Source organism: Desmodus rotundus, chromosome 9, assembly GCF_022682495.2.
Source record: "Desmodus rotundus isolate HL8 chromosome 9, HLdesRot8A.1, whole genome shotgun sequence".
NCBI classification, from domain to species: Eukaryota; Metazoa; Chordata; class Mammalia; order Chiroptera; family Phyllostomidae; genus Desmodus; species Desmodus rotundus.
In genome coordinates, this window is record NC_071395.1 from 95,977,399 (window position 1) to 96,003,605 (window position 26,207).

The 26,207-nt window shown below is 56.9% G+C and overlaps 1 protein-coding gene across 2 annotated transcripts in view; it reads left to right on the forward strand.

The window, feature by feature from the left end:
* Nucleotides 1-24,756, forward strand: part of CUEDC1 (CUE domain containing 1) — a 75,393-nt gene extending 50,637 nt beyond the window's left edge. Inside the window, exons 2-11 of one of the 2 annotated variants that reach the window (XM_053910796.2) lie at nt 4,562-5,190; nt 9,404-9,531; nt 14,568-14,694; nt 15,399-15,591; nt 16,480-16,563; nt 18,354-18,425; nt 19,246-19,339; nt 20,058-20,116; nt 20,874-20,944; nt 23,335-24,756. In XM_053910796.2, coding sequence (XP_053766771.1) covers nt 4,852-5,190; nt 9,404-9,531; nt 14,568-14,694; nt 15,399-15,591; nt 16,480-16,563; nt 18,354-18,425; nt 19,246-19,339; nt 20,058-20,116; nt 20,874-20,941 — 1,164 coding nt within the window. In that variant the 5' untranslated portion in view covers nt 4,562-4,851 and the 3' untranslated portion in view covers nt 20,942-20,944; nt 23,335-24,756. Of the gene's footprint in view, nt 1-4,561; nt 5,191-9,403; nt 9,532-14,567; nt 14,695-15,398; nt 15,592-16,479; nt 16,564-18,353; nt 18,426-19,245; nt 19,340-20,057; nt 20,117-20,873; nt 20,945-21,530; nt 22,271-23,334 lie in introns of those variants that run through there. The other variant, XM_053910797.2, reaches the window with a different exon arrangement.
* Nucleotides 24,757-26,207: the final 1,451 nt, after the last annotated feature.

Below are 26,207 nucleotides of genomic sequence, written 5' to 3' on the forward strand. Positions count from 1 at the left end.
GAGGCAGTGGGTCGATGGCTAAGTACAGAGTTGAATGGTGTGCTCCAAGAGACCTGAAGGCCAGGGCATTTGGGGGCTGGCATTCAGGGTGGAGATGGTATTTAAAGGCACGGGACGGGATAACATCACTCAGGGTGTGAGTGTGGCCCAGGGAAAGGGCCAAGGCCTGAGGCTGAGGTCACGCCAGCCTGTCTCATTGGGTGCTTACTATGCTCCAAGCACCCTATAAGTTTTATCACAACACCCTTGCCAGGTAGGTATTATCTCTATTTTTGCAAACGAAGAAGCTGAGGTTCAGAGAAGGGAAATAATTTCTCCAAGTCACACAATCTTATTTAGGTTCAGTCAGAGTAGAACCCACGACTCTGGCTCCAGGGCTCTTACATCCGCCTTGGTGGACCCTACTGGCCCTGCAGGAGACTGGCTGGGATGACTTTGGACAAGGTCAACAGAACAACACTGGGACAGCTTGCCCTCTGCGCCTGGCCAGGAGGGAGTGACTCAGGCCTTGGCTGCCTGCTCAGGCTTGGAGTGAAGCTTGGCCATTTGCCACGACCTGCCAGGCCTGGATTCCTTTACTGGGAAGTGAAAGGCCTGGCTCCCTGGGGCCTGGGGGAGGACAGGTGTGGGATTTCTGCTTTCCAGTCCCCGAGTCACTGACAACTGTGAGTTCAGGAGAAACTTTGAGTCAGCCTTCAAGATGTCTAATGGGCTCAGTGGGTTCGATTCACTTCCGTTTTCGGGAGCCAGTCTGGGTTATCTGTTTCCCTGCCAGTGCCCACCACCTGAGGTTCAGAGAGGTGAAGTGGTTTCCCCAAGGTCACAGAGCCAGCTTTGGGGCACAGCCAAAAGACACCCCTACCCCCTCCCTTCCTCAGTGCTGTCTGGGTCACATTTCCTCTGCTAGAATGTCAGCCAGGCTGGGCCCGGGCTCTTGACCCTGGAGCATACACGGCTGTGTTTCCGAGGCTCCTTGGCTCTTAGCCTTGCAAGCCTGACTAGGCAGTTTTGGCTCTTCAGTGGTAATATGTTCCTAACTCTGGCCTCTCTATGCACCGGCTGTGTGACTTTGCCCAAGTTACCTAACTTCTCTGAACTGGGTTCCACAGCTATGAAATAGAGAGATCTATCTCTGGACTTGTAAAACAGATTAAATGTGAAAGCGCCTGGCACAGCTCATTGGCCTAAATCTCCTGCCTTAATTCTTCCCTGTGTTTAAATGGCTTTTCATTTGAGCAGTGCTGGCTGCAAAGGACAGCCTGGACAGAGAGATGACTCTGACCCTGAGTACAGTCCTTCTCTCTGTCCCAGTCACGATTACACACCTCAGCCCCGGCCTTGGATTACACTTGAGTTTCCTGAGAGGGGCAGGGGGGTGAGAGGGGCAGGGGGATGGTCCTCTGAGGAGCAGGGGCCGTCCAGCCCCACCTGGTGCTAGTTTTAGGCAGCCAGGGTAGGAGTCTGGGAGGCCTTGCCAAGCCCTGTGGAAATGGCATTTCTGCACATCGAATCCTTTCCCCTTGCGTTTCCCATTACTGTGTCTGAGCCACTTTCTCCTCATGCACAGAACCACCCTTTGATGGAAAAGTCTGGGCTTTGCCACAACTGGCTGTGTCCTCGGGCAACTCCCTCCTAGTCTTGCTTCTCATCTCTTCATCTGTATTGCGGAGCAGGGGGTGGGGCTGGCTTAGAGTTGTTAGCCGTTTACCTGTTAAGGCACACACCACATACCTTTGCAAGGCTGTGCACCTGTGGCAAATGGGAGAGGCGTCTTAACCTGCCGTGTCTGCAGCTGTCCACCCAGCCAGGCCTCCCCTGGGGCTCTGAGGAGGCCCGGGGTCCTCTCCTTTTGGAGGGAATTCCAGGGCTTGACATCCTGATGGTGGGGGAGGAGCCCTTAAAATGCCCCGCCTCATCTACTCTGGGTGGCAGTGTGGCCAGTGCAGTGACTGCTCCTGGCTCTTCACGAGCCTTCTGGGGCAGTGGCAGCAGCAATCACAGAGCTAACCATGTTCCAGGCGCGGGGCTGAGGGTTATCTTGTTCAACTCCCATTGAAGCCGTACATATGGGTGGGGGCATTGGGCACAGAGACGAGAGGAGACTTGTGCAAGGTCCCACCGCCAGGGAATGATGGCAGGAGCTGCAGCCTGGGTCTGAACCAGTGCACTTACTGCCAGCGGTGGGCCTGTGAGAATGGCTCTCCAGGGCTGCCTGGCTCAGAGGGGCCCAGGAGGATGGGTCCGGAGGACTCTTAATGGGGAAAATGGGGCCCCACATTTTCCTTTTCACTCCACCGGGGTAGCGGGGTGAGGTCCTGGCTTCTTTCTCTAAGGCAGGGGTGTCAAACTCATTTTCACCGGGGTCCACCTCAGCCTTGTGGTTGCCTTCAAAGGGCTGAAATAACTTTAGGACTGTATAAATGTAACTACTTCTTAACTGTTAAAGTGTTGAAATTACACTCGGCCCTTTGAAGGCAACTGCCAGGCTGATGGGGACCCCGGCGAAAATGAGTTTGCCACCCCTGCTCTAAGGAATTTTGCCCTTTGCAAAAGGAGAGCTGCGTTCTCCATCCCTCTTACTGAACTACTCACGGAGATGGGGGTGCCAGAGGGCGTTAGCACTAGGCACTGACCTCTGACCTCTGTGTGCGATGACGCCAGGACAGCAGGTGGCAGCCCAGGGCACTGGTTTCCAGGGCCTCCTGGCCCTGACGTCCTTGTTAGAGGCCCCAGGGAAGGCTTCAGGGCCCAGGATAGAGGCGGCCACCAGGGTGGAGCCCCATTGTGGAGGGCTTTCATTCCGCAAGTCGGCTCATCTTCCAGCTTTCCGTGTGACAGGGGTGGAGCCAGGGGTGGAGCGAGGTGTGGGTGTGAGGTGGTGTGCTAGCTAAAGCCAGCGGCGGGAGGCCAGGTCATCCTCAGCTTCCTGTGTTCATTCTCTTAACAGAACTCTTGAGCTGATCGTTTGAGGTCCTCCCTCTGTGTCTCCTTGGGAAATGGCTTGGTGTCTCTGGGCTGCGACTTGCTCATCTGGGAAGTGACGGGGAGGAGAGGTTGAATAATACATAAATCATCCCTCACCCAGTGAACAGAGTACCACTCCGGCATTAAAAGTGATGAAGTAGATTGACATGCTCTGGCACGGGCAGATGACTGTAATAAATTATTAAGTGGGAAAGTACAAGTTGTAAAGTAGAATTTATGGTTTGATCACATTTCAGTAAATTTACACATATGGTAGTATATGCATAGAAAAGGTATCTATCTAAAAAAACCCCAGAATGTTGACTGGTTTTCTCCAGAAGTGGGAGGGGATTACAGTTCTGTGACACCAGAACTATAATCTGGGGAGGGGGGCTGTATGGGGCCTCTGTGCTTCTAGTTTTCCATTCTTGAATCCAGCCTACCTCCCTTGAACTAGGCAGACACCCCCCCCCAGCAAGCCCCGGAACATGAGCCCTGGACAATTCCCATGTCCTGCCAAGGAGGTGGAGGTTAGAATCTCAGCGTGGTGGCTCTGGGAGGCATTGGGGGACAGCATGAGGTCCTATTTTACCTGTGAGGGGACCGACCTGTTGGGACAAAGAACATCAGTGGTAGCGATGGGAACTTCCTCAGCCCTATGGTCTCGTCTTCCTTACATCGACTCTTGAGACCGTACAAGGGAGAGCATCACACTGATTTGCTCACACAGACATTTCTGTATCAGCTCTTCAGAGTATGACCCAAGTCCTAAAAAAGGGAGAAAGGTTTACACCTGTTTCATCAAACTTAAGAATATCCTTTGATAGAACAGTCCCTTAAAATAAAGCTGTCACATTTCTCTAATTAGCAAAATTACTGTAAAAACTTGGGGTAAGTGTGAGAAGGTCAGAACTTGGTGATATGAGGCACATTCAACTCTCAAGGGACTGCACTGGTAGAAACGGGACCGGGCAGTGACTTACACGACAGGGTCTGAGTGGGCTGGATAGTTCTCTGCCACAGATTCAGAGGAGCTCTGTCTGCACAGACTGGACGCTGAGATGTGGGACCCCGATGGCGGGAGGGGGGGGGGGTGAGGGGGCTGATGTGCGAAGACAAGGAAAGCAGGGCTGGAGGGGGCTAGAAACCCGGAGGGGGGGATGGGACATCGCCCGTGCAGAGCCCCCCTCGCCCCAGTCAGATCCTCAAGGGTCTGGCAGTGTGTGCAGTGGTTGAGACCAGGGGCTGAGAGGCCATAGTCCGAGGTTCAAATCTCAGCTCCTCCACTTTCTTAATGTCTATGCCTCAGTTTTCCCAACTCAAAAATGGGGGCACTAACACCTGCCTTATTGTGGTGGCTTGAGTTAGCCCACACAGCACTGAGGATGGGGCCGGGCACAGGGTAAGCCCTTCCTTGCCAACTGGTATAGCCCTCCTGTGTTACTGAACAACGAGGGCTGTGTATTACTGCAGCTGGAGAAAGTAGAAGGAAGCAGTCTCCCGTGGGCGTGGCAGGGGTCTCCCTAATCCCCTTGGCCACCACCCTGAGCTACAGTTTGTTGCATTCCGCCCTTGACTCTGTGCCCCTCCGTTTCAGGTGCCACCATATTTGGAGCCCACCCCAGGATGCCTTGGGGGTGTGGATGACCAGCCGTCCAGTGCCCCCCTCGGTCCAGGTCCGGATGTCGCTTCCTGAGGGCCGCCGGTGGCCCCGCGCCCTAGTTTCCTGACGCAGGGACCCCGCCCATTTGGTCCCCACCTGGCTGCCCAGGGGCCAGGGAAGGCGCGGGAGTAGTTTCCCTGCCAAGCGTGTGCGCAACGGCGCAGGGCCCGGGAGGAAGGGACTTGGCCCCGGAGGGCAGCACCTTCGCTCAACGGCTCGGCAAAATGACCAGCCTGTTCCGCCGGAGCAGCAGCGGCGGAGGTGGCGGCGGGGGTGGCTCCGCCGGGGCGCGCGGGGCAGCGGGCAGTGCGACGGCCTCCTCACAGGAGCTGAACAACAGCCGGCCCGCGCGGCAGGTGCGCCGCCTCGAGTTCAACCAGGCCATGGACGACTTCAAGACCATGTTCCCCAACATGGATTACGATATCATCGAGTGCGTGCTGCGAGCCAACAGCGGGGCTGTGGACGCCACCATCGACCAGCTGCTGCAGATGAACCTGGAGGGGGGTGGAGGCAGCGTCTATGAAGACAGCTCCGACTCGGAGGACAGCATCCCCCCGGAGGTAGGGACGTGGCCCTGGCAATGCAGGGGAAGCTCCAGCACTCTTTGAACCTTAGAGGATTTGGGTTATACCCATGCCTGGGTTCTAACTAGCAAGCAGCCTCATTTCTCGTAGGGAAATAGCACCCAAGTCAGTCAGTGGCCTTGTTTTAAGGGCAGAAATCATGCAGCCATTCAACATGCACTGAGCGCCTACTCAGTGCTATGTCAGGTACTAGACCTTGGGTCGGGGTGCGCAGAATCAAGGAGCTGGTTAAAAATGCAGCCACTTGGGCCCCTCCAGCCCAGTGAATGTCAGTCCAGGCAGGAGCCCTCCAGTCTGTATTTTTGAAGAAGTGGTACTCTGGAACCTCTGGGTATCCACGTTGGTCAAGTCAGAGAAAGTTTCTGCCCTCACAGAACTCACGGTGCAGTGGAGAATAGGGACCAGAGTCAGGCAGTGACCGCCGGAGTGGGAAGTGCTCTGTTGGGAGAAAGGGAGGCAGGAGAGGAGGGTGTGGCTTCCCAGAGGCGGGGGTTGGCTGAGCTGAGACCCAAAAGAAGAGTGAGGGCAAAGGTGTGCAGGCAGAGGGAACAGCTTGTGCAAAAGCTCGGAGGTGAAATGGAGCATGCGTTGCCGGGTAACTGAGAGCAGGACCATCTGTCAGGATTCCAGAATGCATGGAGACCGGGAGGTTGATGAGGAGGGTGGGGCTGTGTCCCTAGAGCACAGGGAGCCGGGGAAGAGGAGTGACATTGGACTTCTTCGGACTGCGGTGTGGCGGAGGGGGTAGGGAGTGATGCCCAAGCCCTTCTCTCCTTGATCCAGGGAGGGGGATGGGGGAGATTTGACCACCCCACTGCATCAAGGCCCCTCTGCTGTGTGTGGCCAGTCCTCCCTGGCCTCACCCAAGAGCTCAGTATACGTTTGGCCCCCCAGTCTCTACGGGACCTGCAGTGCTGGGTGCAGACGGGCACATCGTCTTTCAGTGAGAAGGTCACTGTCTGCAGGGGCACGTGAGATGCGCAGCCATGGGCGGAAGGATGCAGCGGGCGGGATTTAACGCTGCTCTTCACAGAGTCCCAGCCTGTGCCAGGCAACCCTGCCCTGCTTTAGATGTATTGACTCTCCTAGTCTTTCCCAGATTTGTGAGGTGGCATTATTATCACCCTTGTTTACAGTGAGAAAACCTAGACCCAGATATGGCCTCAGGGTCCTACTCAGCAGGCCCTGCGGGCAGCCACTGCCCATCAGTCACCCTGCAGGGCGGGGCCCACCTGCTCTTCTGCCCTTTGTGAGTGTTGCCTGGGATTTCTCTCTCCAGGTAGGAGAGGAGCTCTGTGGGCGATAACATCTGGCTCATCCCCGTGTCACCTGCAGCACCTGGGACGGTCCTGGCACATAGCAGGCACTCAGGGAATATTGTTAAAGGGATAATTGTTGCTACTGTCTTTGCACATTTTTCTTCAGTCTCTGGCCCCTAGAGACCATTCCTTTGACCTGCCTGGATTAGCAAGTGGAAGGAGTGTTGGAAAACCAACATTTTCTTTGTGAAAAAGAGGGGTGGGTGTATGTGGGAGTGTGTGTCTGCAGATACACCCTTTAAGTGTGAGCTGGAAGGAAGGTTCTCTGCCCGCTCGGACCCTTCTGTGGTTTCGTTTGTTCTGACAGTCTGGCAGGGAAGATACTGTTTCCTCCCGTGTCCACCGCACCCACAGCCCAGGGAACCTCCGCGAGGCTTCAGCATCCCCTAGACAGGCCTGCAGTGTGTGTGCTTCTGTTTTCCTAAGAATCTTGCTTTCCAGACTGAGTCCCTTCTCAGCACCCCTCCTGGGCCGTTTCGCCAACCCCCCACGTTTGGAGCCCTGCCTGGGCCCATCGGCGGGCAGTTCCTGAGCCAGCGGAAAGTGCTTCGGAAAATTTATGAGCAGCAGCTGGAATGACAATAACTGCTGACTGGAAAAAGCCCCCTCTCTGGGGGGTGATGGATGGTGGGCTGGCCCGGGGGGTACCCTTGCCACAGAGAAACATCTTCTGTCAGATAAATGGCCAGACCCTGACCCTTGGAACACCTGGTAAGCATCCATCACCCGCACTGAATTAAGCCAGGAGGCCGCAGAGCCGAAAACTTCGACACCTTGTAGAGCCAGAAGAACAGCCTCATTGTGGCTGGTGGGGTTGCAGGGAAAGAGGCGGGGGGAGGCCAGAACCGTGACTGGGGTGACTCTCCCCGGAGACCGGGGGTCCGCTTTTCCGGAGTGTGCCTGGCCTGATGCCTGCCACTTTAGCAGTCCCTCATTCTGCTCCAGGAGCTTCTCTGATAAACATCTGGTTCTCGCAGCCCCAGGAGGCCGCTCTGAGGTGCAGGAGTGGCTGGGCAAAGAGGGGATCCTCCTGGTGCAGTTGTGAAGGCCTGATCTCCCTCGGTCTGGGGGGGCCAGCTGCCAGGCCAGCCATGGGAAACCCCAAGCAGCTTCCTTCCGGGAACAGTTCCCACTGATCTCTCCCTGCCTCACACATCTCACGCAGACCATCCTTGGTGGGGACAGACCAGGCCAGCCCCTGAGAGAGGAGAGGCTCAGCCTCCACCAGTGGGCCTCCAGGCCCCCGCCTGTTCCCATGTCCTTCAGAGCAGCGGGGTCTGGGCACGAGGAATGTGGGCAGGGGGGCAGCAGCAGCATGGGCTCAGGGCGTGCCAGGTAGCTGCCGAGCTGCTGTCCTGTGCCAGGCGCCAGGCATTCGCCCATGACGGGAATGGAGCTCGGTGGTCTCTCTCTCTTTTTTTTTACTTCTTTTGGAAATTTGAGACAGGCAGAGCAGTGGCCTGCAAAGCAGTAACATTCTTCTTTTTCTGCAAAAGCATCTGTTTAAATACTTTCCGCCTCAAAGGAAAGAACGTCAGTGCATTCCAAGGCGGGGGCCTCCTTGGGTCAGGCTGGCTGTGTGTGCACAGAGCCTGGCTGTGTGTGTGCCTGTGTACTCGGTGCTCACTCACCACCTGGCCACCTACCTGCCAGGTGTCCCTGCGAGACTCCCAGTGCCCCTGCGAGACTCCCGGTGCCTGGGCACGGCTGGGCTCGGGGCAGGGATGTGCCGGTGCGGCCTGGCCCAGCCCAGGCTTACAGAGGCAGAGGAGAGTCGATTTAGCAGAGACTTCTGCAAATTCACTTGAGGTTAAAACATGCAGCATGGGGACTCTGGGGCTGACTGATGGCCTCGGAGCCCTTCCCATGTTTTCTGGTCTCCAAGGAGATGGGGACAGAGCTGGGGAGGAAAGGAAAGGGGAGCGAGAGCCTAAGGTACAGGCCGGTTGGGGTTGTGTGACCTGGGATCTCCTGGCTGTGCTGCCTCCTGCCCCAGACTCCGGTGAGGACCTTCAGGGGATGGTCCAGGTTAGTCCATGTAGCAGGACCCCTGGCCTTTATCCAGACTTTATCCAGCCTTGCCCTGTCCCTCTTCTGGCCCTTGGATGAAGTAAGGAGTCTGGGAGGGAGAGGCACCCCAGGCACCCCCCTTGCCCCTGTCCACCCTGAGAATCCACACCAGGAATGCAGGCATTGTGGCTGAAGAAGGCACCCTTGCTATGGAGACCATGTCTGAGACCATTGGGATTCAGTTCTAAAACCACCGCGTGGCTTTTGCCATGCCACTTAGTCAGCCTGGGCCTCGGTTTTCTCATCTGTAAAATGGGGTAGCAATCCATACCTGACCTTGCCAAGCTGTTTGAGCTGAAGGCGAGATAATCCATGTGGAAGTACTTGGAGAGAGGCTGTGAATGACGTTAAAGTTCGTAATCAACAATAACACGTGAGTGGAAGAGCCCACGGATCGTAGGTGAGCAGCTCTGCGATGCTCTCAAGCACCGAGATCAGAAACGTAAATGGAACCTGGAAGCCCCCTCGTGCCCCTTCCTGGCCTTCCCACCCCCGCAGTGTTCACACCACTCTGACTTCTCTCCCGGTGATGTGTTTGCTGGGTTTTGAACCTTACTGGGGTGAATAACGCTGCTCTGAGCGTTGTGTTGGGGAGGTGCGCTTTCATGTCTGCTGAGCATGTTGGAGTTGTAGGGTCAGGGGGAGCCATGCTGGTTGTAACAATTTACATCCCCGCCAGCTCCGGCAGCAGAGTTCCCTGACTATATGCATCCTCACCCACACTGGAGTTTGCAATGTTATCCAAATTCAAGGAAGAGGAAGGGTCGTTAATATTTCTTTCTTTATCCTCCCTGCTATAGATCTTGGAAAGGACTTTGGAACCCGATAGCTCCGATGAAGAGCCCCCGCCCGTGTACTCCCCGCCAGCCTACCACATGCACATGTTCGACAGGCCTTACCCGCTGGCTCCCCCCACGCCGCCTCCCCGGTGAGAATCCAGCTCCTCCCAGAGCGCCCGGCAGTGGGGAAGGGATCAGAGGTTGGGCCTGAGTACCAGCCCAGAGGGAATCTTGGCTAGACCCCCTCAGCAAGAACAGGCTTCTGCTGTAGCAAGAACATCTCAGTTAGATACCAAGGAGAACGTTCAAGAGCAAACATTCACTAAATCCCTGCGCTAGGCCAGGTGCTATGCTGAACACCGTACGGTACTCGGGAGTCAAGCGCAGCCTCTGCTCTCTGGGAGCCAGTAGTCAAGGGAGATGCAGAGCAGACAAATTCGTGGACTGTGAGCTGACATCTCCCCTGCCGAGCCCGTGGCAGACGTTCCTGAGTGATCACTGTGCTCTGTCCCGCTCCGCTGAGACAGACCCTCAGGATCTTCCTCAGCACAGCACTCCCAGACAGTCATGAGTAATGGATGGGACGGATCTGTAGTTGCCCTGCCTGGTCTAAGAATGTGTGGGGAGTTTTTAAAGTAATGGGAGCAAGTAAGTCTCTTTTTCTGGGATTGTTTAATAGCTGGAGGCAGGGGAATAGACTGCGAGGTCCTTGGAGACTTCTCCCAGGTCAGGGACTCTGTAAGTTGGAGATTTAACAGTAAACGGGTTGCCAGCTGGGTCCCCTGGGTCTCTGAAGTGCTTGTTTTCCCGGGCCTCGTGTTTGCGGCAGGGCTTGCTGGAGCCCAGGTGTCTCTTTGTCCTAAAGCTGCTGTTCCTTAGAATGACTCAGGCCTGGAAGGGGGAGGGGTGGGGGAGGGGCCGGGGCAGGGGACTTGTTCTACTGGATCTTCTCTTCCTCGGATCTTGGCAGCCTCAGAGATGGTGAAGGACTCTGTTACCACACAGGTATAGATGAACAGCTACCATTTACGAAGAACTGGAAACCAGTCAAATTTTCTAGCAACTTCTGAGGGAGGCACTGTTGCCACACCCATTTTACAGACGAGGGGACTGAGCCTAAGAGAGGTTTCATAACTCCCTCAAGACTACAGAGCTGGGGTTTGGACCCAGGCCATCCAACTGCAAAACCACTGCTCTCTGTTGCTGTGTCCTGTTGCCTCTCAAATGAGGAGATTCTCTGCGGTTGATGCTCAGGGAGCTGACAGAGGCCTAGGAGAGGGTGGGGCAGCAGGGGAGCAATGTTTTGAGGCAGGGACAGGAGCAAAGCTGGGCTCCTTCTATCCAGGCCCGAGGAGGCTATAGTGACGTGGGAGGCAGGGTGTGTAGGAGGGTCTGGGTGCCACCTTGGCATGACTTTCTGCTCCGAATGGGGATACCTGATTTCCTTTTAACTTTTTAAAAGTTTTATCCCAACATGCTTTTGCAAATGGTTCAGCTTCTGTCAGGCAAGGTGGTTCTGCCCATTTTTCAGAAGGGAAAACTGAGGCCGTAAGAGACGGGATCCCAGTGTAAAGCTGGTGTGGGTATCCTGGCCGAGTCCTCCCACCCCTACTCTGGCTGAGTGTTCAGCTGCGGTGGGTGGGGCAGGGCTGGGGGCAGGGCTGCCCAGTGATGGGAACCCCAGCTGGGGGCAAAGGGACCTGAGCACTAGACCAAGACTCAGGAGTTCTCGTTCCAACCCTGTGACTTCAAACAAGTCTCTGATCCAGAAATTGAGTCTTTACTGGGCTGGGCATGGATATAGGGACGAGAACTTGAGCTGTGGCATCAGCCAGAAGCAGAGTGTTCTCTCTCCCCGCCTCCTTCAGCTGCCTAGCTTCTGATTCTTCAGGTGCCTTTGCTGTGTGGCCTTTGGCTCACTACTTAGCGGTTAAGAGCTTTGTGGCCTCATCTGTGAAATGGGGATGGTAATTCCTACCTCGGCACGGACACCAAGACCAGTGGCGAGACTTCCTTCAGAGGCCAGTGTTCAGAAAAGGCAGGGCCAGTCTCTGAGCCTGTGCCCCTTTGCACCAGGATGGCCCTGCTGGGCCCTGACCCATGCCTAGGCTATTTCCAGTCTCTCCATTCAGGACATTCCTATTTTACTTTTTTAAAGGTTATTTATTTATTTCTCTTTAGAGAGAGGGAAAGGGAGGGAGAAAGAGAGGGAGAGAAACATCAATGTGTGGTTGCCTCTCATGTGCCCCCTACTGGGGACCTGGCCCACAACCCAGGCATGTGCCCTGACTGGGAATCGAACTGGCGACCCTTTGGTTTTCAGGCTGGCGCTCAGTCCACTGAGCCACACCAACCAGGGCCATTCCCAGCATTTATTGAGTCACCTGCAGAAATGTAGGTGCTGAACCAGGTGTGTGATGCAGTGAAGAACACAGCACTGTCTTGACTCCCTCCCTGCCGCCCCCACAAGCAGATCAGAGTCAGGGAGAGGAATAGACCTGGGCAGCAAAGGTTGTCTAGAGGATCTGATGTCCAAGCTGTGACCTGGCGAAGCAGAGGGCATTCCAGGCACAGGAAACAGCACATGCAGAGGCCTGGAGGTAGGAAGGAGGGAACCGTCTGGGGAACTCTAGGAAGTATGGGATGGCTGGATGAGGCTGGAGAGGCAGCAGGTCTTGGGGTGCTGGTGGGTCCTCTGAGGAGCTGTGCCTTGTGCTGCAGCCAGCAGGTGTAAGCTGAGGTTGCTGTGCTCAGGTGAGTGGTTTAGACTCTCCCTCTGGCTGCTGGTGGAGGTCAGACTTCAGCAGGAAGCTGGGGGAGGAATGGCCCCTGCACGTGTCAGTCAGTCCTCTGCAGTCACTGAGTCACTGTGAGACTGAGGGTGGGGCCGGGCACGGGAGCTTGTCCCACTGGGGCAGGGAGGTGGGGCGGGGGTGGGGGGGAGGCCGGGGGCATATGCCCGGAATGCCAGGACCCCGGGCCCAGCTCTGGCTGAGTGGTCTGGGTGCCCTGGGGTGGGGGCAGGGGGCTGACTCATTTGGGCCTCAGCCCAAAACCCGCCTGGAAGGTTTGACTCTGAATCCTTCTGGGGTCTGCTGTTCCACCGGGAAACCTGGAGGTCTGACTGTGAGTGCACTTCTAATTTTGGGGTCCAAGGGCAGGCTCAGGGCCGGGGGAGCCTCCCTAGACTTCTCTCTCCTTCCCCTCCCCCAGCCTGTCTTTTCCTCTCTCCTGTGAATAAAAGACGGGCTGTGAAACCCAGAGGCACCCTCCCTACAGGCCACCTGCTGTTTTCCCCTTGAAATGACAGCCTTGGAAGTTTTTTATTTGCCTCTCTGCTCATTGCTGACATTCCTTTCTGACCACAATGGAGTTGCCTGGGCTGCCTGGGCTCAGGGCCCCCCTGTCTCTCACAGCTAAGGCTGACCTCATCTCCGCTGGTGCCAGGGCAAGGGGCCCGGTGGGGGCTGGGCCTGCCCTTCCTCCAGGACCTCGGGCCCAGCAGCAAGGAAACTCAGCTGAGGACAGGGCTACTGCTTCTCATCCCCCTCCAATCTTGGGTTCTTGGTAAAATGTCTAGAGGAGCCCAAATGTGACCCCAGGGCTCCCCCTCTGCAGCTTTCCTGGGTGACTCTAGGTGTGGCTGAGTTGAAATGGGCACCCATGTCCCAGCTAAAGACAGTGAAGCCCAAGGAAAGGTGGTAAGCCTGAAGAAGATTCCTCTGTGCTGGGACTGATCAAAGGTGGTCTCCAGGTCCCTGAGCAATGGGACATCTCCCCTGCTGCTCAGGCCCTGGGGAAAATCGAAGCTTCCAACAGTGACAGAAGGCGGCAGAATGACGTAGAGAGGAAGCTGCCTAGGAATCCGTCCAGGGTTGTGAAGCAAACTCTTGGGCAGACCATCCCCGCATCTGTGTGGCGAGGGGGTGGATGAAGCGTGCTGGGGCTCTCCCTTGGCTCCAGTCTGCCTGTGCTGCTCCCACCCCGCACTTAGCAGCTTGTTATCCCTGTCTGCTGCTGCTGCTCCCCCCCCCCCCACCCAGCCACCCTCCCAAAATAGAAAAGGAAAGGAAGTTATTTCCACAGGCAGCGGCAGCCCAGCCGGAAAAGCTCCCCTCTGGTGAGGGGGCCGAGGGATTCCTGGAGCTGGAGACCAAATCAAAGCCAGGCCCCAGAGCCAGAGTGGCCCCCTCCGCCCCCAGCCCGGGCTGCCTTCTGTGTGTGTCACTTCCCTGATCCAGCAGAACACGTGTCCTGTGGTTGCCACACTGCAGGCCACTGAGGAGCTGTGGGGAGCTCCTGGCGGGGCTCCAGGCTGCCCTCGGGCCCAGGGCGGTGGGGTGGGAGCCTGGGGATCAGGGAGCACACAGGCTACTGCCTTTCTTCTTCTCCTTCCCACCTGGCAGCTGGCCTCTGCCGTGGCACAGACCTCCTGCCAGGCCCTTGCCCACGAAGAGCGCCCCCTGGAGCAAGAACCCTTCTGCTCCTGCATCTCAATGTGCATTTTCAGAACGTTGTCCCAGACAGTCTGGTGAGAGGCTCCCTCCTGCTCTGGCAGGGAGGCAGCAGTTTCTAGAGGAGGAAAGTGAGTCCCAGAGGGGAGCAGGTCTCGCCCTTGACCACGCTGCTGGCTTGTGGCAGTGCCAGAACTGGAGCTGGGATTAGCTCTGCTCTCTAACGACCCTGGGGTCCCCATGTCCCCCCACCCCTGTGTACCAACATTCAGGGGGCTGGGCTCTTGGTGGCTTATCTGTCTGTCCATTTGCAGCACGCTTGTTACTCAGCAGCCATAAACTCACACTGTGCCAGGTGCTAGTGAAAGAAGCATAAAAGGCCTGCTGTCTTTGGAGGGTGTTCACAAACACCTCCGTCTAAACCCACAGTGGCCTGCACAAGCACCGTGAACAGAGAGCTCTACTGGCTTAGAAACCTGGAAGGCACTGTGGTTGGAGAACAGTGAACCTTTGGTGCAGCAGGAACCCAGGTCTGGGCCAGGGGTCAGGGGTCAGGGGTCAGCCAAGGCCTGGTTGAGAAGAGGAGCTAGAGTGTTGGGCCTTTGTGCAGGAAGCCGCAGAGCCCGTGAGGAGCAGGTGTGTGATTCTGCACAGGGTCCTGGTGTGATGGGCCAGGACGCCCGTGTCTGGGCCTGACTCTTCCTTCCTCATTGTCACCTCTCGCCCTCCAGCATCGATGTGCTGGGCTCCGCACCCCTCTCCAGCCAGAGGCACTATCGAAACTGGAACCCGCCACTGCTGGGCAACCTCCCAGATGACTTTCTCCGCATCCTGCCCCAGCAGCTGGACAGCGCACAGGTACAGGGGGGTGCCCCCACCGGCCTGCGTGGCATCTCTGCTCGCCCACGCAGTTGGGCCAGCCAGTTTCACTTTCTGATGTTTGTGCCCAGGCTGAGCTATTTCTGTTGCCCTGGGTGTACAGGGAAAGAATGAAAGCCTCATTTCCTGTCTGGGCCTGGAGGTTTCCTGTTCCACCCAGGGAAGGTGACAGACCCGACTAGACTCTGACTATAGCCGCCACTCCAGGCGAGAGGGAGGTGGGCATGGGGACAAGCCAAGGGCAGGGGACCAGAGCACCCACATTCCCTCTCTTGGGAAAGGGCCAGAGGCCGCCTCTCGCTGGAGGCTGGCATGTCCCAAGGGGCTCTGGTAGAGGGGGTGTTACTTTGAGACAGCTGGTGCAGGGAAGAGTCTGGGAATCATGCACAGGCTACTAAGCAATTTGCAGATCACTTTTCGGGACAGTTCAGGTTGTAGATGGAGATGGGGTGGTCCAAGGGGGAGGAAAAGTCAGTTTTTGGTCCTTGCTGCTTCCTTGGCAGAGAGGACTATGGCCTGTGCAGTGGAGTTGGGCCTGTGACTAGACCCTGAACAGATGTGCAGGCCCCAGGGTGTGGCTGGAAGATCCTGGGAAAGGACATGTGTACACCCAGATGTGCACGATGTCTATATAACGTGCGCCCTTGTGAACAGGCAGTCAATGTGCTCACTCCCCTCCTCAGGGCAACCCCGGGGGCTCCAAGCCCGTGAGCAGAGAGGGAGGCCTGCCCCCCACGGCTGCGCCTGGAACGCGGGACCAGGAGAGCCTCTGGAAGCAGTACCTGGAGGACGAGAGGATCGCGCTCTTCCTGCAGAACGAGGAATTCATGAAGGAGCTGCAGCGCAATAGAGACTTCCTCCTGGCCCTGGAGAGAGGTGGTGCACCGGGTGGGGGCACTGCGGCCACTTCTCTGTGGCTGATGTTTGCCGCAGCCTTGGTGCTCAGGAAAGGCAGGGAGCTGGAGGCCAAGGGTGGCCTCTGAAAGGCTGAGATATGCCCCAGAGCCATGACCCTTGTGGGAGCCCCAGAATCCTTGCCAAATGGGGAGCTGTTATCAGCTACTCCTTTTCCCTCCTCCATAGTCAGCGGAGGAGAGGTGTGCCCTCTTAGGCCCTCTTCTCCCGCCCACACACCTGCACTGGGCCAGGCACTGGCCTTGGCACGATGTGTCTGGAGCTCTGGGAACAGAGAGACCGGTCCATGGGTGCCAGAGTGGGAGCCTCCCCAAGGGAAGGTGTTAGAGTAGGGGTTCTCAAGTTTGGGGGGTATTTGTGTTATCTTTGGCTCGGGGACCTTGCTCTCCAGCCTGGCTGCCTTCCTCCTTCGGGGTGAGAGTGTGTTTGGAGGGGCGAGTGCAGCGGGAGGTGTGAGAGGTCTGTCCTGCACGGGCTGCAGTGGCAGAGCATGCGTGACTGACAGCATGTCACAGGGGAGGAACAAGGTGTGTGGGGAGAAGGGTTGGCTGAGACAGATGCCCAAGACTGGCCCCAGCTCTATAGCAAAAGAGCTGGGGGTCTATGGGCATTTCCTTTTAAGTGAAGGGGTTGGACCATACGATCCCTCAGCTTCTGAGCTTCTGCTGTTCCAGCGCTCGGCAGGCAGCGGTTTCTATGATATTGCCGTGTCTTTGACAGCCAGCAGACGTTGTATGTGCCCATATTTTGTGTGTGCTTGTGAGTGAGTCTGGGGGTTTGGCCTCCAACCTCTGCCTAGGTCTCCACCCAGGTGCTAACTTCCCTGATTGGAATGTGGTCCTTTTCCAGATCGATTGAAATACGAGTCCCAGAAATCCAAGTCCAGCAGCATGGCTGTGGGAAGTGACTTCAGCTTTCCCCCTCCTGCCCCAGGTAACCTAGCCTTCCTGGGAGGGAGGTATGGAGGGCACAGGGACTCACACCCCAGCTGCGCTTTGCGTATTTGGAGTTGGGGGGAGGAAGTGGGCTGACAGAGAGGGCGCTGTCTCCCTACTGCACTCACTGTGGAGTGAGATGTCCCCCCACTTAGCAGCTGGATCTCTCACAGTCCAGGGGCTGCTGGAGCCCACCACTGGGGTTGGCGAGCAGGCTGGCTGAACCCCTCAGAGGTGTCTGGAACATGGGCAAGAACGGGACATGCCGCACCACATAATGTCCCAGGTGGGGAGGAGGGGCAAGAAGGACTCAGAGACTTACAAGCCTTGGTCTTGGCCCTGGGGGAAGGGGACTTCCGGAGATACATCCAAGAAATGGGTAGAGCAAACCAGCAAAGCTGAGGACACACTGTTGATTGTAGCAAATGCATTGGGAGGAGACGGGTAGGATCAGTCTGGGAAGGGGTCTCTCATTCGTTCATTCAGTAGCTGGGGACTATCCGCTGTGGGCCAGGCCCTGCTCTCATACTGGAGAAAGAGAATTTTGAGCTTTGTGTATAACCTAAGGTGGCGAGAAGCAAGAATTGCCTCGAGAGGGCCAGGTCTCCCCCAGGAACCCTATGCGACTGAAGGAGGGAGGGCCAGGGGTGGACAGCAGCCTGTTGGGATGCACAGATGAAGGTCAAGATGGGAACATGGGGCAAGGAGGCCCAGAGAACCCCGTCCCACACTCAGCACCTGGACTTTGCCTGTATACATGCCTGGTGAACCCTCGTCAGCCAGAGCCCCCCACTCACACACAGGCTGCCCTCCTCAGAGACAGAATCCACAGACCTTACGTGGTGCAGTGGGGTGGGGGCAGGGAGCCGAAGGACGGGGAGCTCAGCTGATCCTGGCTCCAAGGAGAAAATCCTGTGGAACTGATTCATGAGCAACAGGCCGGGAGCTCAGGCCCCACCAGATGTGCATTTGAGGATTTTCAAGGCCGCCTCTGTCCTTGATCCTGAATTAGCTATAGACACCGGGGCTGCTGAGGTGGATCAGAGTGGCTCCCAGGGGACGTAGCAAACAAGGTGACTTGGATTAGCTGAGTTGCAGGGTAGAGAGCGGGGGCTTTAAACGGGCAGTAAGAGACCCAAGTGGGTGCGGAGTAAGCGGGGAGCTCTGACATTGGGACCAGCCCCATTCTCATTTCTACTCATCATTGCCTCCCCAGTGAGAGACTCCATGTCTGGGGGTGGGGGCCATGGAGTGGGCTGACCCTGGAGGGAAGGAGACAGGAACCACTGAGGGTGAAGAGGGGGCTACCTTCCTCCCATTACCTCCTTAGCTCTCACACCCTGTGGCGTGCAGGCAGGCCAACCATGTGCTGGCGAATGTTGAATCACCAGTCGGGGTGCAGGGGCAGCGGGGTGTGCAGTGTCTGGTGACCTGCACGGTGTGAAAAACTCCTACCATGGCTGACTTCAGGCTGCCGACGTGACTTCAGGGACGGGGGGTTGGCCAGAGGGGCAGGTGGTCGGCAGTCCCAGGGAGCCATTTCTCTGCACACACAGCAGACCACGGCACTGTCCCTCTTTTTATAGAGGAGGAAAGCAATGCTTGGGGGGTGGGGAAAGAGGTGCTTCTCAAAGCCCAAGTGTCCACCTTGCTCTTTGCTTCCTTCCTCAAATAGCAGAGTCAGGCTGAGCCCCTGTCCTTCCGGGCAGCCCTGACCCATGTCCCCGGGGCCTTGGGCAGCCACTCTCCCTCTCCAGCTGGCCCTCAGAGGTGTCTTCCCCTTTCTAGGAACCAGTGACGCCAACCCTGCTGTGTCTGAAGATGCCTTATTCAGGGACAAGTTGAAACACATGGGCAAATGTGAGTCCGGCCCATGTCCCCCTCCCAGATCTTCTCAGACAGGCCCTGTGGCCTCATGGGAGGGAGGGAGCCACCCGGAATTTTTAATGCAGCTGACTCTTAGTGAACCGAAGTGACATTTTAATCGCAGGCTGGCTCCCTCAGCCTTCTTGCCTCATTTCCCTTTGCCGCTGAGTCTGGATACAAATTAAGTTTTAAATCCTCTTGAGCCAGCTGTCTGCAGAAAAATAATGTGCTGTATTCCCCTCTCCCCCCGAAAGTTTTAGTGTTCACATTCCCTGTGGCTTGAGGGGGCTTAGCTGGGCCTGAGTGGGGAGAGGTCTTTGCTAAACCCACTTTCTGCAGGTGGGAGGCCTTTGGGATCTGTGACCTCGTCCCACAAAGCCCTGCCAGCCAGTACTTGCCTTCCTCTGCTCCTCCCCTCCCCTCCCAGGCCCACAGACACACAGCCATGTGTGAATGAGGCTGCCATCCTTTCAGGCTCCATTTCAGGGAAAATCTGGGATTAGTTACGGAAATCCCAGACCAACTCTGGAGGTGGCGAGGGGCGGGGGTAGGCGGCGGGAGAGAAAGCCAAGATGCATTGCTGTTTGTCAAGCTGAGGAGGAATACTAGATCTCGGGCTGCCAGCTGTCCCTGGTCCAGCTCCCGGTAGCCTCTGCTGCCCCCGCAGGCCATCCCAGGATGGCAGCTTCACACTCCTGGGGCAGCACTTCCCCAGGTCCCTGGGCTCCTGGGTCACCCTGCCCATCTGCCCCGAGCCCTGGAGGGCAGTTACCTGGTAATCTGGCTACTGGCTCACAGGTCTCTCTGCCCCCAGCCACTCAGAGGAAGCTGTTTGAACTGGCCAGGGCCTTCTCGGAGAAGACCAAGATGAGGAAGTCAAAGAGGAAACACTTGTTGAAGCATCAGTCGTATCCTTTCTGGCCTGGCAGTGGGTGGGGCGGGTGAGCTCTAAGGGCACCGAGACCCTGGGCTGGGCTCCTGAGCTGCGCATGGCCCTGCCCTCTCCGTAAGCCCCGCTCCAGCCTGCCGCCCTGTCTCTCTGTGCCAATCTCAGCTTCCATGACCGGGCTTGGGGAGAGCGCCAGCCCCTCCCATCCCCCACTGTCCTTCTAGAGGCTCAGAAGTGGTCATACAGCTTTTTTGCCTTTTGTCTGGAGCAAACTACATCTTGGGAGAGAACTTGGTTCTTCCCCGGAAATCAGCAAACCTTTCCCTGATTTCTCCAGTTCACTGATCCTCAGATCTCTCCGCCTCATTTCAAGCACCTCGGCCCTGCTCTCTCACTTTCAATTCTTCAGGTAAAGATCAGATTTTCCACAGTTTTACCCAGGCTCCTATCCATGCTTGTCGAACAAGGCCCAGGATATCAAAAGCTAAACAGCCAAAAGGGAACGGGGGGAAAGTCGCTTCTCCATTCCCAGGATGGGAGCTGGGTGAGTGTCAGGCCTGGCTGCCCAGCTGACTCCAAGGAGCCTGAGGGAGACACGGGGGAGGGTGGGGGGTAAGGCTGGTGTGGTGGAAGCCTTCTGAGCTTGGAGCGGGTGGTGGAGGACTCAGGGCAGAGAGCTGGAGTACTGTGGCGGGGTCTACCCATCCCTGGGACTGTTTTCCTGAATGGCCGGGCAGGCTGGGGGCTGCTGCGTCAACAGCCAATCTCCTGGACGACGTGGAGGGCCACACCTACGGTAAGGCATGGGGTGGGGGGGCAGGGGTAGCTTGATTTCTCAGTTGCCTGTGATCAGTGGCCCAAGACCCAACCTGGTTGACATATCAAGGACTGGTGGGCAGGTGCCCCAAAGAAATGGGTTCTCCCACTTGGACTATATTTCCTCTTCCTTCCTTCCACCCCTGAAAGGGAGCCCCAGCCACACCTCCACTCAGACCTCTACCTGGAGCACAGAGTGCCAGGTGCTGTTGCTAGGGAGTATTCTCTGGGATGTGAAGGGCAGACAGGCTTTGACTTGAGAACCAAGCTCTGGGCAGGCTCAGTCTCTGGGCCCAGAGGCCTTTCAGCCTTCAATCAGCCCCTCCCAAAGGCCCCATGGACAGAAGATGCTGCCTCAGACCCTACCGGGCCCACAGCCAAGCCCTGATCCCAACACTTCAGAAGGAGGGACTGTTGGTGGTCAGGGGACATCCAGAAACAAGAGTGTGGAGGACTCCGGAGGTCATCTGGATAGTCCAACTTCCCTGTCCCACTGTACAGACGAGGAAACTGAGAGACGATCTTGTCCAAGGAGCTCAGTGAGGGAGCCAGGCGAGCAGACAGGTGTCCAAATCCGCTTCGTGCCCTGCTGCCTTCTCACCAGACCCACCCACTTCCCCCAGGACTCAGCATGTGCCCCAGAGAACAAGTGGAGTAGCGCTCTTGCTCAGCCTGGGGACATGCCTGAGCAAGGACCTGCAGGGTGGAGGATAAGGCAGCTTCCCTCTGCTTTCCAGATGAAGACTTCCGGGGAAGGCGACAAGAGGTGCCCAAGGTGGAGGAAGCCCTAAGGGAAGGGCAGTAAGAGGTAAGGCCTGGAGCCACAACTGCCCAGGGACTGCCCAAGGCCAGGGCCGCCACAGCCCACATCCTAAGTGTCTTCCCAGGAGTCCAGAGGCATCGGGCTCAGCAAAGCAGATAGCGCAGGCTCTGCGCTGCATCACTCATCATTGTGGCGGGCGATGTGGGCTTCTGCATTTCTTCTACTTGCTTATTTATTCATTGGATGAAAGATAATCATTCCTCCAATGCCAGATGCTGAGAACAGAAAAAATAGTCAGCTTTGATCTGGAAACTAGTTGATCTCAACTAGTTTACAGCCTAGTTGAGAACGCAGTCCCCGACACACAGCACACTGAGGACAATGTAAGAAAAACAGAGGTGGCCTCACACAGAACTTGTGCATTGGCGGCTTGGGGTGGGTGCCTCGCATTTGACACAGCCTGGTGAGGAGACAGCCCCTCTCAGGGCAGCCCTGTTTCTGGCTGGAGCCCCGCCCCCTAGGCTGCTTTCCCCCTCTCTTCCTGTGCACCCCGTGGGGAGAAAACCCAGTGTCAACACCTCCTCCAGGACTCAGTAGCCTCTGTCACTCTTCCAACCCCTGCCTCCACCAGGAAGCTGCCTGCCTGCCCTTGCCCCTGCTGCTGTCGTGGTCCCTGGGGCCAGCGGCTACAAGACTTTCTTGAGCTGAAGCTGTGGCAGTGACGGCCCGGTTTCAGATGGTGCAGAAGTATTGCTGCCCTCAGGATAGTTGTCATGGAGGTGAGGTTGTCAGCGTGCAGAGGACACAGCCAGGAACACTGACCAGTGCCCTCTCCCTGCAGCCCGGGCGGCGCTGGCCTTCATATCACCTCCAGTTCACTCCCCACCCATCCTCCACTGCGCACTTCTTTCAGACCTGCGTGTTCTCTTAGGCTTTTCTCCCTTACGGGGCTGCACCCATACTTCTCACTTCTCCAGAAGGTACACGTAAAGCCACAGGAAAGGCCAACCACTTGGTGTTGCTGCTGTCTCCTCATGGGTCCCCAGGAAAAGTGTGTCTAGTTCAAAGCCACCCCCGTATCAGGACCTTGCCCATCATTTCTTTCTCTCCTGAGTCTTCCAGCTTTTCCCTTTCCAGCTCCTTCCTCAAGTCTACATCCTTCTCTTCCCCATCCCAAAAATCATCCAACTTGCACCCTGGCTGGTGTGGCTGAGTAGATTGAGTGCCCGGCTGCAAACAGAAAGGTCGCTGGTTCCATTCCCCGTCAAAGTACTTGCCTGGGGTGGGTGAGAGGCAACCACACATTAATGTTTCTCTCCCTCTCTTTCTCCTTTCCCCTCCCTCTGAAAATAAAAATAAATCACCCAGCTTGCAAAACAAGTGGCATCGTCCTTCACTCATTGTAGGTTGGCAGCCCAGCAGCAGCCCCTCCCCAAACAGACACCTGCCAGTTTCAGCGCCTTGTCCCGTGCTGCATCCTCAGGTGCCCTCTTGCGCGTTGTACCCATCGTCTTTCTTGCAACTGCTCTCCCTGGGCTCCCGTAGCCCCAGAATCCTGGGCCTTCTTCCTCTCAACTGTATTCTCAGGGTCCTTTTTGGTCTCCCGTTACTCCTCCCACTTCCTTAATCCCAGGCCTCCTGGTAGCTCTGCCCTTGAAATCGTCTCACTCCCACAGCACGGTCCCGTCACCGCCCTCCTTCACAGTATCAGCAATGCTGGCTCTGTCGGTCTGCCCAATCTGCTTTGTAACCCCAGCTGTGCCCACAATTGTCTGTCTAGCCCTAGATAACTCCCTGAAGGCCAGTCTCTCCCCCTGACTTCCCCATTTCATTTCTCTTCCTTCCTTTTTTCCTTCTCATCACCCGGTTAGCAGCCACTGGTCTCCTCACCGCCCCTACTCTGCTCACCGCATCACCAGAACACTCGAGTTTCGTTCATCCTTGTTCTCCGAGTGGGTCTTCTGAGTACTAAAGGCTTATGAATTCCTTCAGCTGGTGCGTGGGGCCCACCAAATTCTGACCCCAATTAATTTTGCTGCTGCCACAGGTGCCCTTAGTCTGGCTCATCAGAGCTACTGCTGCATGGCAAAATGATCTGCACACTCCGCCCCCCCCCCCCCCCCCCCCCGTCAACCCTTGCGATGCAGCAGCTTCCACCAGAATTCCAGTCCCCTACTCCATCTCTAGCTGCCCGAGGCCCTGGTCTTCTACAACTCGGACCATTTCTAGGAGCTTGGAGTGTGTGTGTGAGTGTGTGTGTGTGTGTGATCCCAGCAAGAGTTCCAAGGCTGACATAGAGTCCCTGGAGGAAGGAGAGGGTTCTTGTCCTTGGCAGCTTCTGCCCTAAACAGTCTCTCCAAGAACCGGTGAGTGATGCTTCATTGAAAAATACTGGGCTTCATTGAAAAACACTCTCACCTCCCTTTCCCCTATAGATGACAGCAGTTCCTCCCCGCTGGAGATGGTCTGACCCGGTGGAGGCCGCTAGAGAGCAACACCGGCCCCCCGTTGAAGAGCCTAGCTGCAGCTGGACAGATGGTGCTGACTACCGAGGCCCAGCAATTCTCTGGCCGCCGTCCAGCCCAGACACTGCCACTTTCCATGGGACTTAGAACTTCGGAGTTGCATGCTGTGATTGGAGAAAGGATCTGGGGGAGGGGGGTGCGCAGGCCAGCCATGGCTCCTTTGCAGCCTGGCTGTTCTATGGGCAATGATGGAAATGCAGGATCCAAACCGCTTCTTAAAAAAAAAAAAAAAAAAAAAATCCAGAAACAGGCAAAGGTTGGAGGCTCTTTGGCCTGAAGGTGCAGCCCCGACCTCTCACACTTCCCAACTTTCTGGACCACAGACAATGCCTGATCCCCTGTCCCATCCCCTGTTCCCTCCTGGGCACTTGGAGCCCTTTATTCCCACTGTCTCCTGCATCTCAGCCTTTTCCAGGGGCTACTCACACTGGGCACAGCCCCTGCACATAGCTCCAGGTGGGAGAGCCCTGGGCAGCCACTTGGCCCCCTGGAGGAGTGATGGGCCACGGAAGACGGTATCTGCTGACTGCCCTGCCTGGGCCCAGCCGGCACCTCTGTTAGGGGCTGGCACGGCCCCCAGCAGGGATGGGGAGGGTGGCCACCCCGGAGCTGGAGGACTCAGGTTAGGCAGGAGTAGTCTGGAGCAAGGTGAAGAGGTTGCCAGTCTGGGTGGGAGCGCCTGGGGCAGAAGGGCTTGCTGGGTGCCCCTTGCCAAGAGCGAGCAGGTGAATGATAGGAGGATGAAAACTCCGGTTCTACCAACCTTACCTGGCATCAACCACTGCCAATGAGAGGGAGACCGCCCAGTCTCCCTGGCGCCACCATCGATATGGGAACGCGCTGACCTCTCGGGAGACCCGGGAATCCCGGGCAGCCGGAGGTTTCAGCCATCCCACCCATCGAGTGTGGAAGCAGCCCAACCCCGCAGGGCTAGCAGTGGGAGCCAAGCCTTTGCGGGGGCCCGAGTGGCCTCAAGTCACCCCGAGATAATGAGGGCATGGCGGGCGCTCAGGACCGCAGGCGGAGGCGACACCGCCAGCGCACCTCATTCCACCCGCACCGCTTGACCAAGTTTGGAAGCGCACGGGGCAGGCCCTGCCCAGGAGGGGCTGCCTGGCCTCCACCGCGTCTCGCGGCCGGGGTGTGGCCCGGCTCCTCTCTGCGCTAGAACCCGGCGCCCCGCGGGGAAGCCCCAGCCCCAAGTGTGTGTGTTGCTGTAAGTGTTTTTTTTTTTTTTTTCTTCCTTTTTTTTCCCCTTCTATGTGTGGGTTTTCTCTTGGGGCTGTTTCACAGGAATTCCTGTAATAAAGACTTGGTGTTCTCTTGGTGCTCTGATGTGGCCGGCAGCGTGGGCTGAACCCTCTGGTGTCTCACCCGCCCCAGCACGGTTTGACCCCGGGAGCCCCGCGTCACCGTCACAGCCACCGCGTGGGCCGACTGCGCCGCTTCCCCCCCCCCCCCCCCCATCCCGCCGCAGCGTCTGTCAGGCCCAGAGAGCTCAGACTTCGCTGCAATGCACTTAGGAGGTGACACCTGCTACCACTTTGCTGACCTGCTGGCTTTGCTCTGGGAGGTCCCCTTCCTGTTTACCCTGGGAAAGCAAATCGCTTACTGATAGGAAAGCCAGCTTCTGGCAAAAGCTCCAGCTTGTCACCTTCCTAAATAAACAGAAAGCCCTGGAGAAAAGGCAGACTGGAAGGATGTTCCATCTCAGACTTCAAAGGGAACGCAGACATCTTCCAGTTCAAATATTTCTAACTTTCCCGGACTGCCCACCTCAGCTGGGCTACTTCCCACTCCGGGAAACTCATTGCCCAAAGAGGACGCCCGTGCCCTTTCCAGACAGGGCAGTTCGCAAGGTTAAAAAGTTCTTCCTGTGTTGAGCCCAAAGGCCTCCTTGTGACTTCCACCTACACATCTCCTTCCTGGGCCCCAGGTCGCCCAGGCCAAAGCCACCACTCTTCCCCCTGATGCCATGTCTGAGCTCAGTGGCCCTGCTCTCTCCTTGGGGACGAACCATGCAGGCCCCTGCCCTCCCTACAAAGAGGTTCTCTTCCCACATCTGTTAGAGCGAGGTGGGCATGTACATAGGCATACCTGGGACAGGGGGTGATGCTCTGGGCCAGCCAAGATTATCCTCTAACTCCAGCCCGTACATTCTTTACTGATGGCTGTGGACCAGTGTCATCCCAGGAACCTGGGACCTTGTCGGAAATGACCCTTCTCAGCACCCCACTGGGCCCTACTGAATCAGCAGCTCCGGGAGTGCAGCCCAGCAACCTGTGATTCTGATGTTCACTCATGTCTGGGGGCCACGCTGTCAGGCCAGTACATAGTTCTGGCTGCCCAGTAGTTACCTGAGTAGCTTTTTAAAAAAAGAAATCCTGATGCTTAGTACCCCAGACCAATTAAATTAACATCCATGGATTGTATTCTTTTAAAACTCCTCTGGTTATTGAAGTTTGCAGTGAAATTTGAGAACCAGTGCACTAAGCCTTCAGGTGTTTCATGCTAGCCCAATTAATCTTGCCCAATAAATGGACACTTTACAGATGAGGTCATGACAGTTCAGAAAAGATTAAATAATGTACCCAACCTCACAGAGCCCGCAAGGTGCGAAGCCAGAAAACAGGGCCGGGGCTGCCCGCGTCCTAAACCTGTGCTCCTTCCCCCACACCGCTGCTGCTCAGGGCTGTACTGCAGGCCAGCGGCCCTGACATCACCTGGGAGCCCGTTAGAATGCACGTGACCGTGCCCCCTCCGGATCTCCTGAACCTGAACCT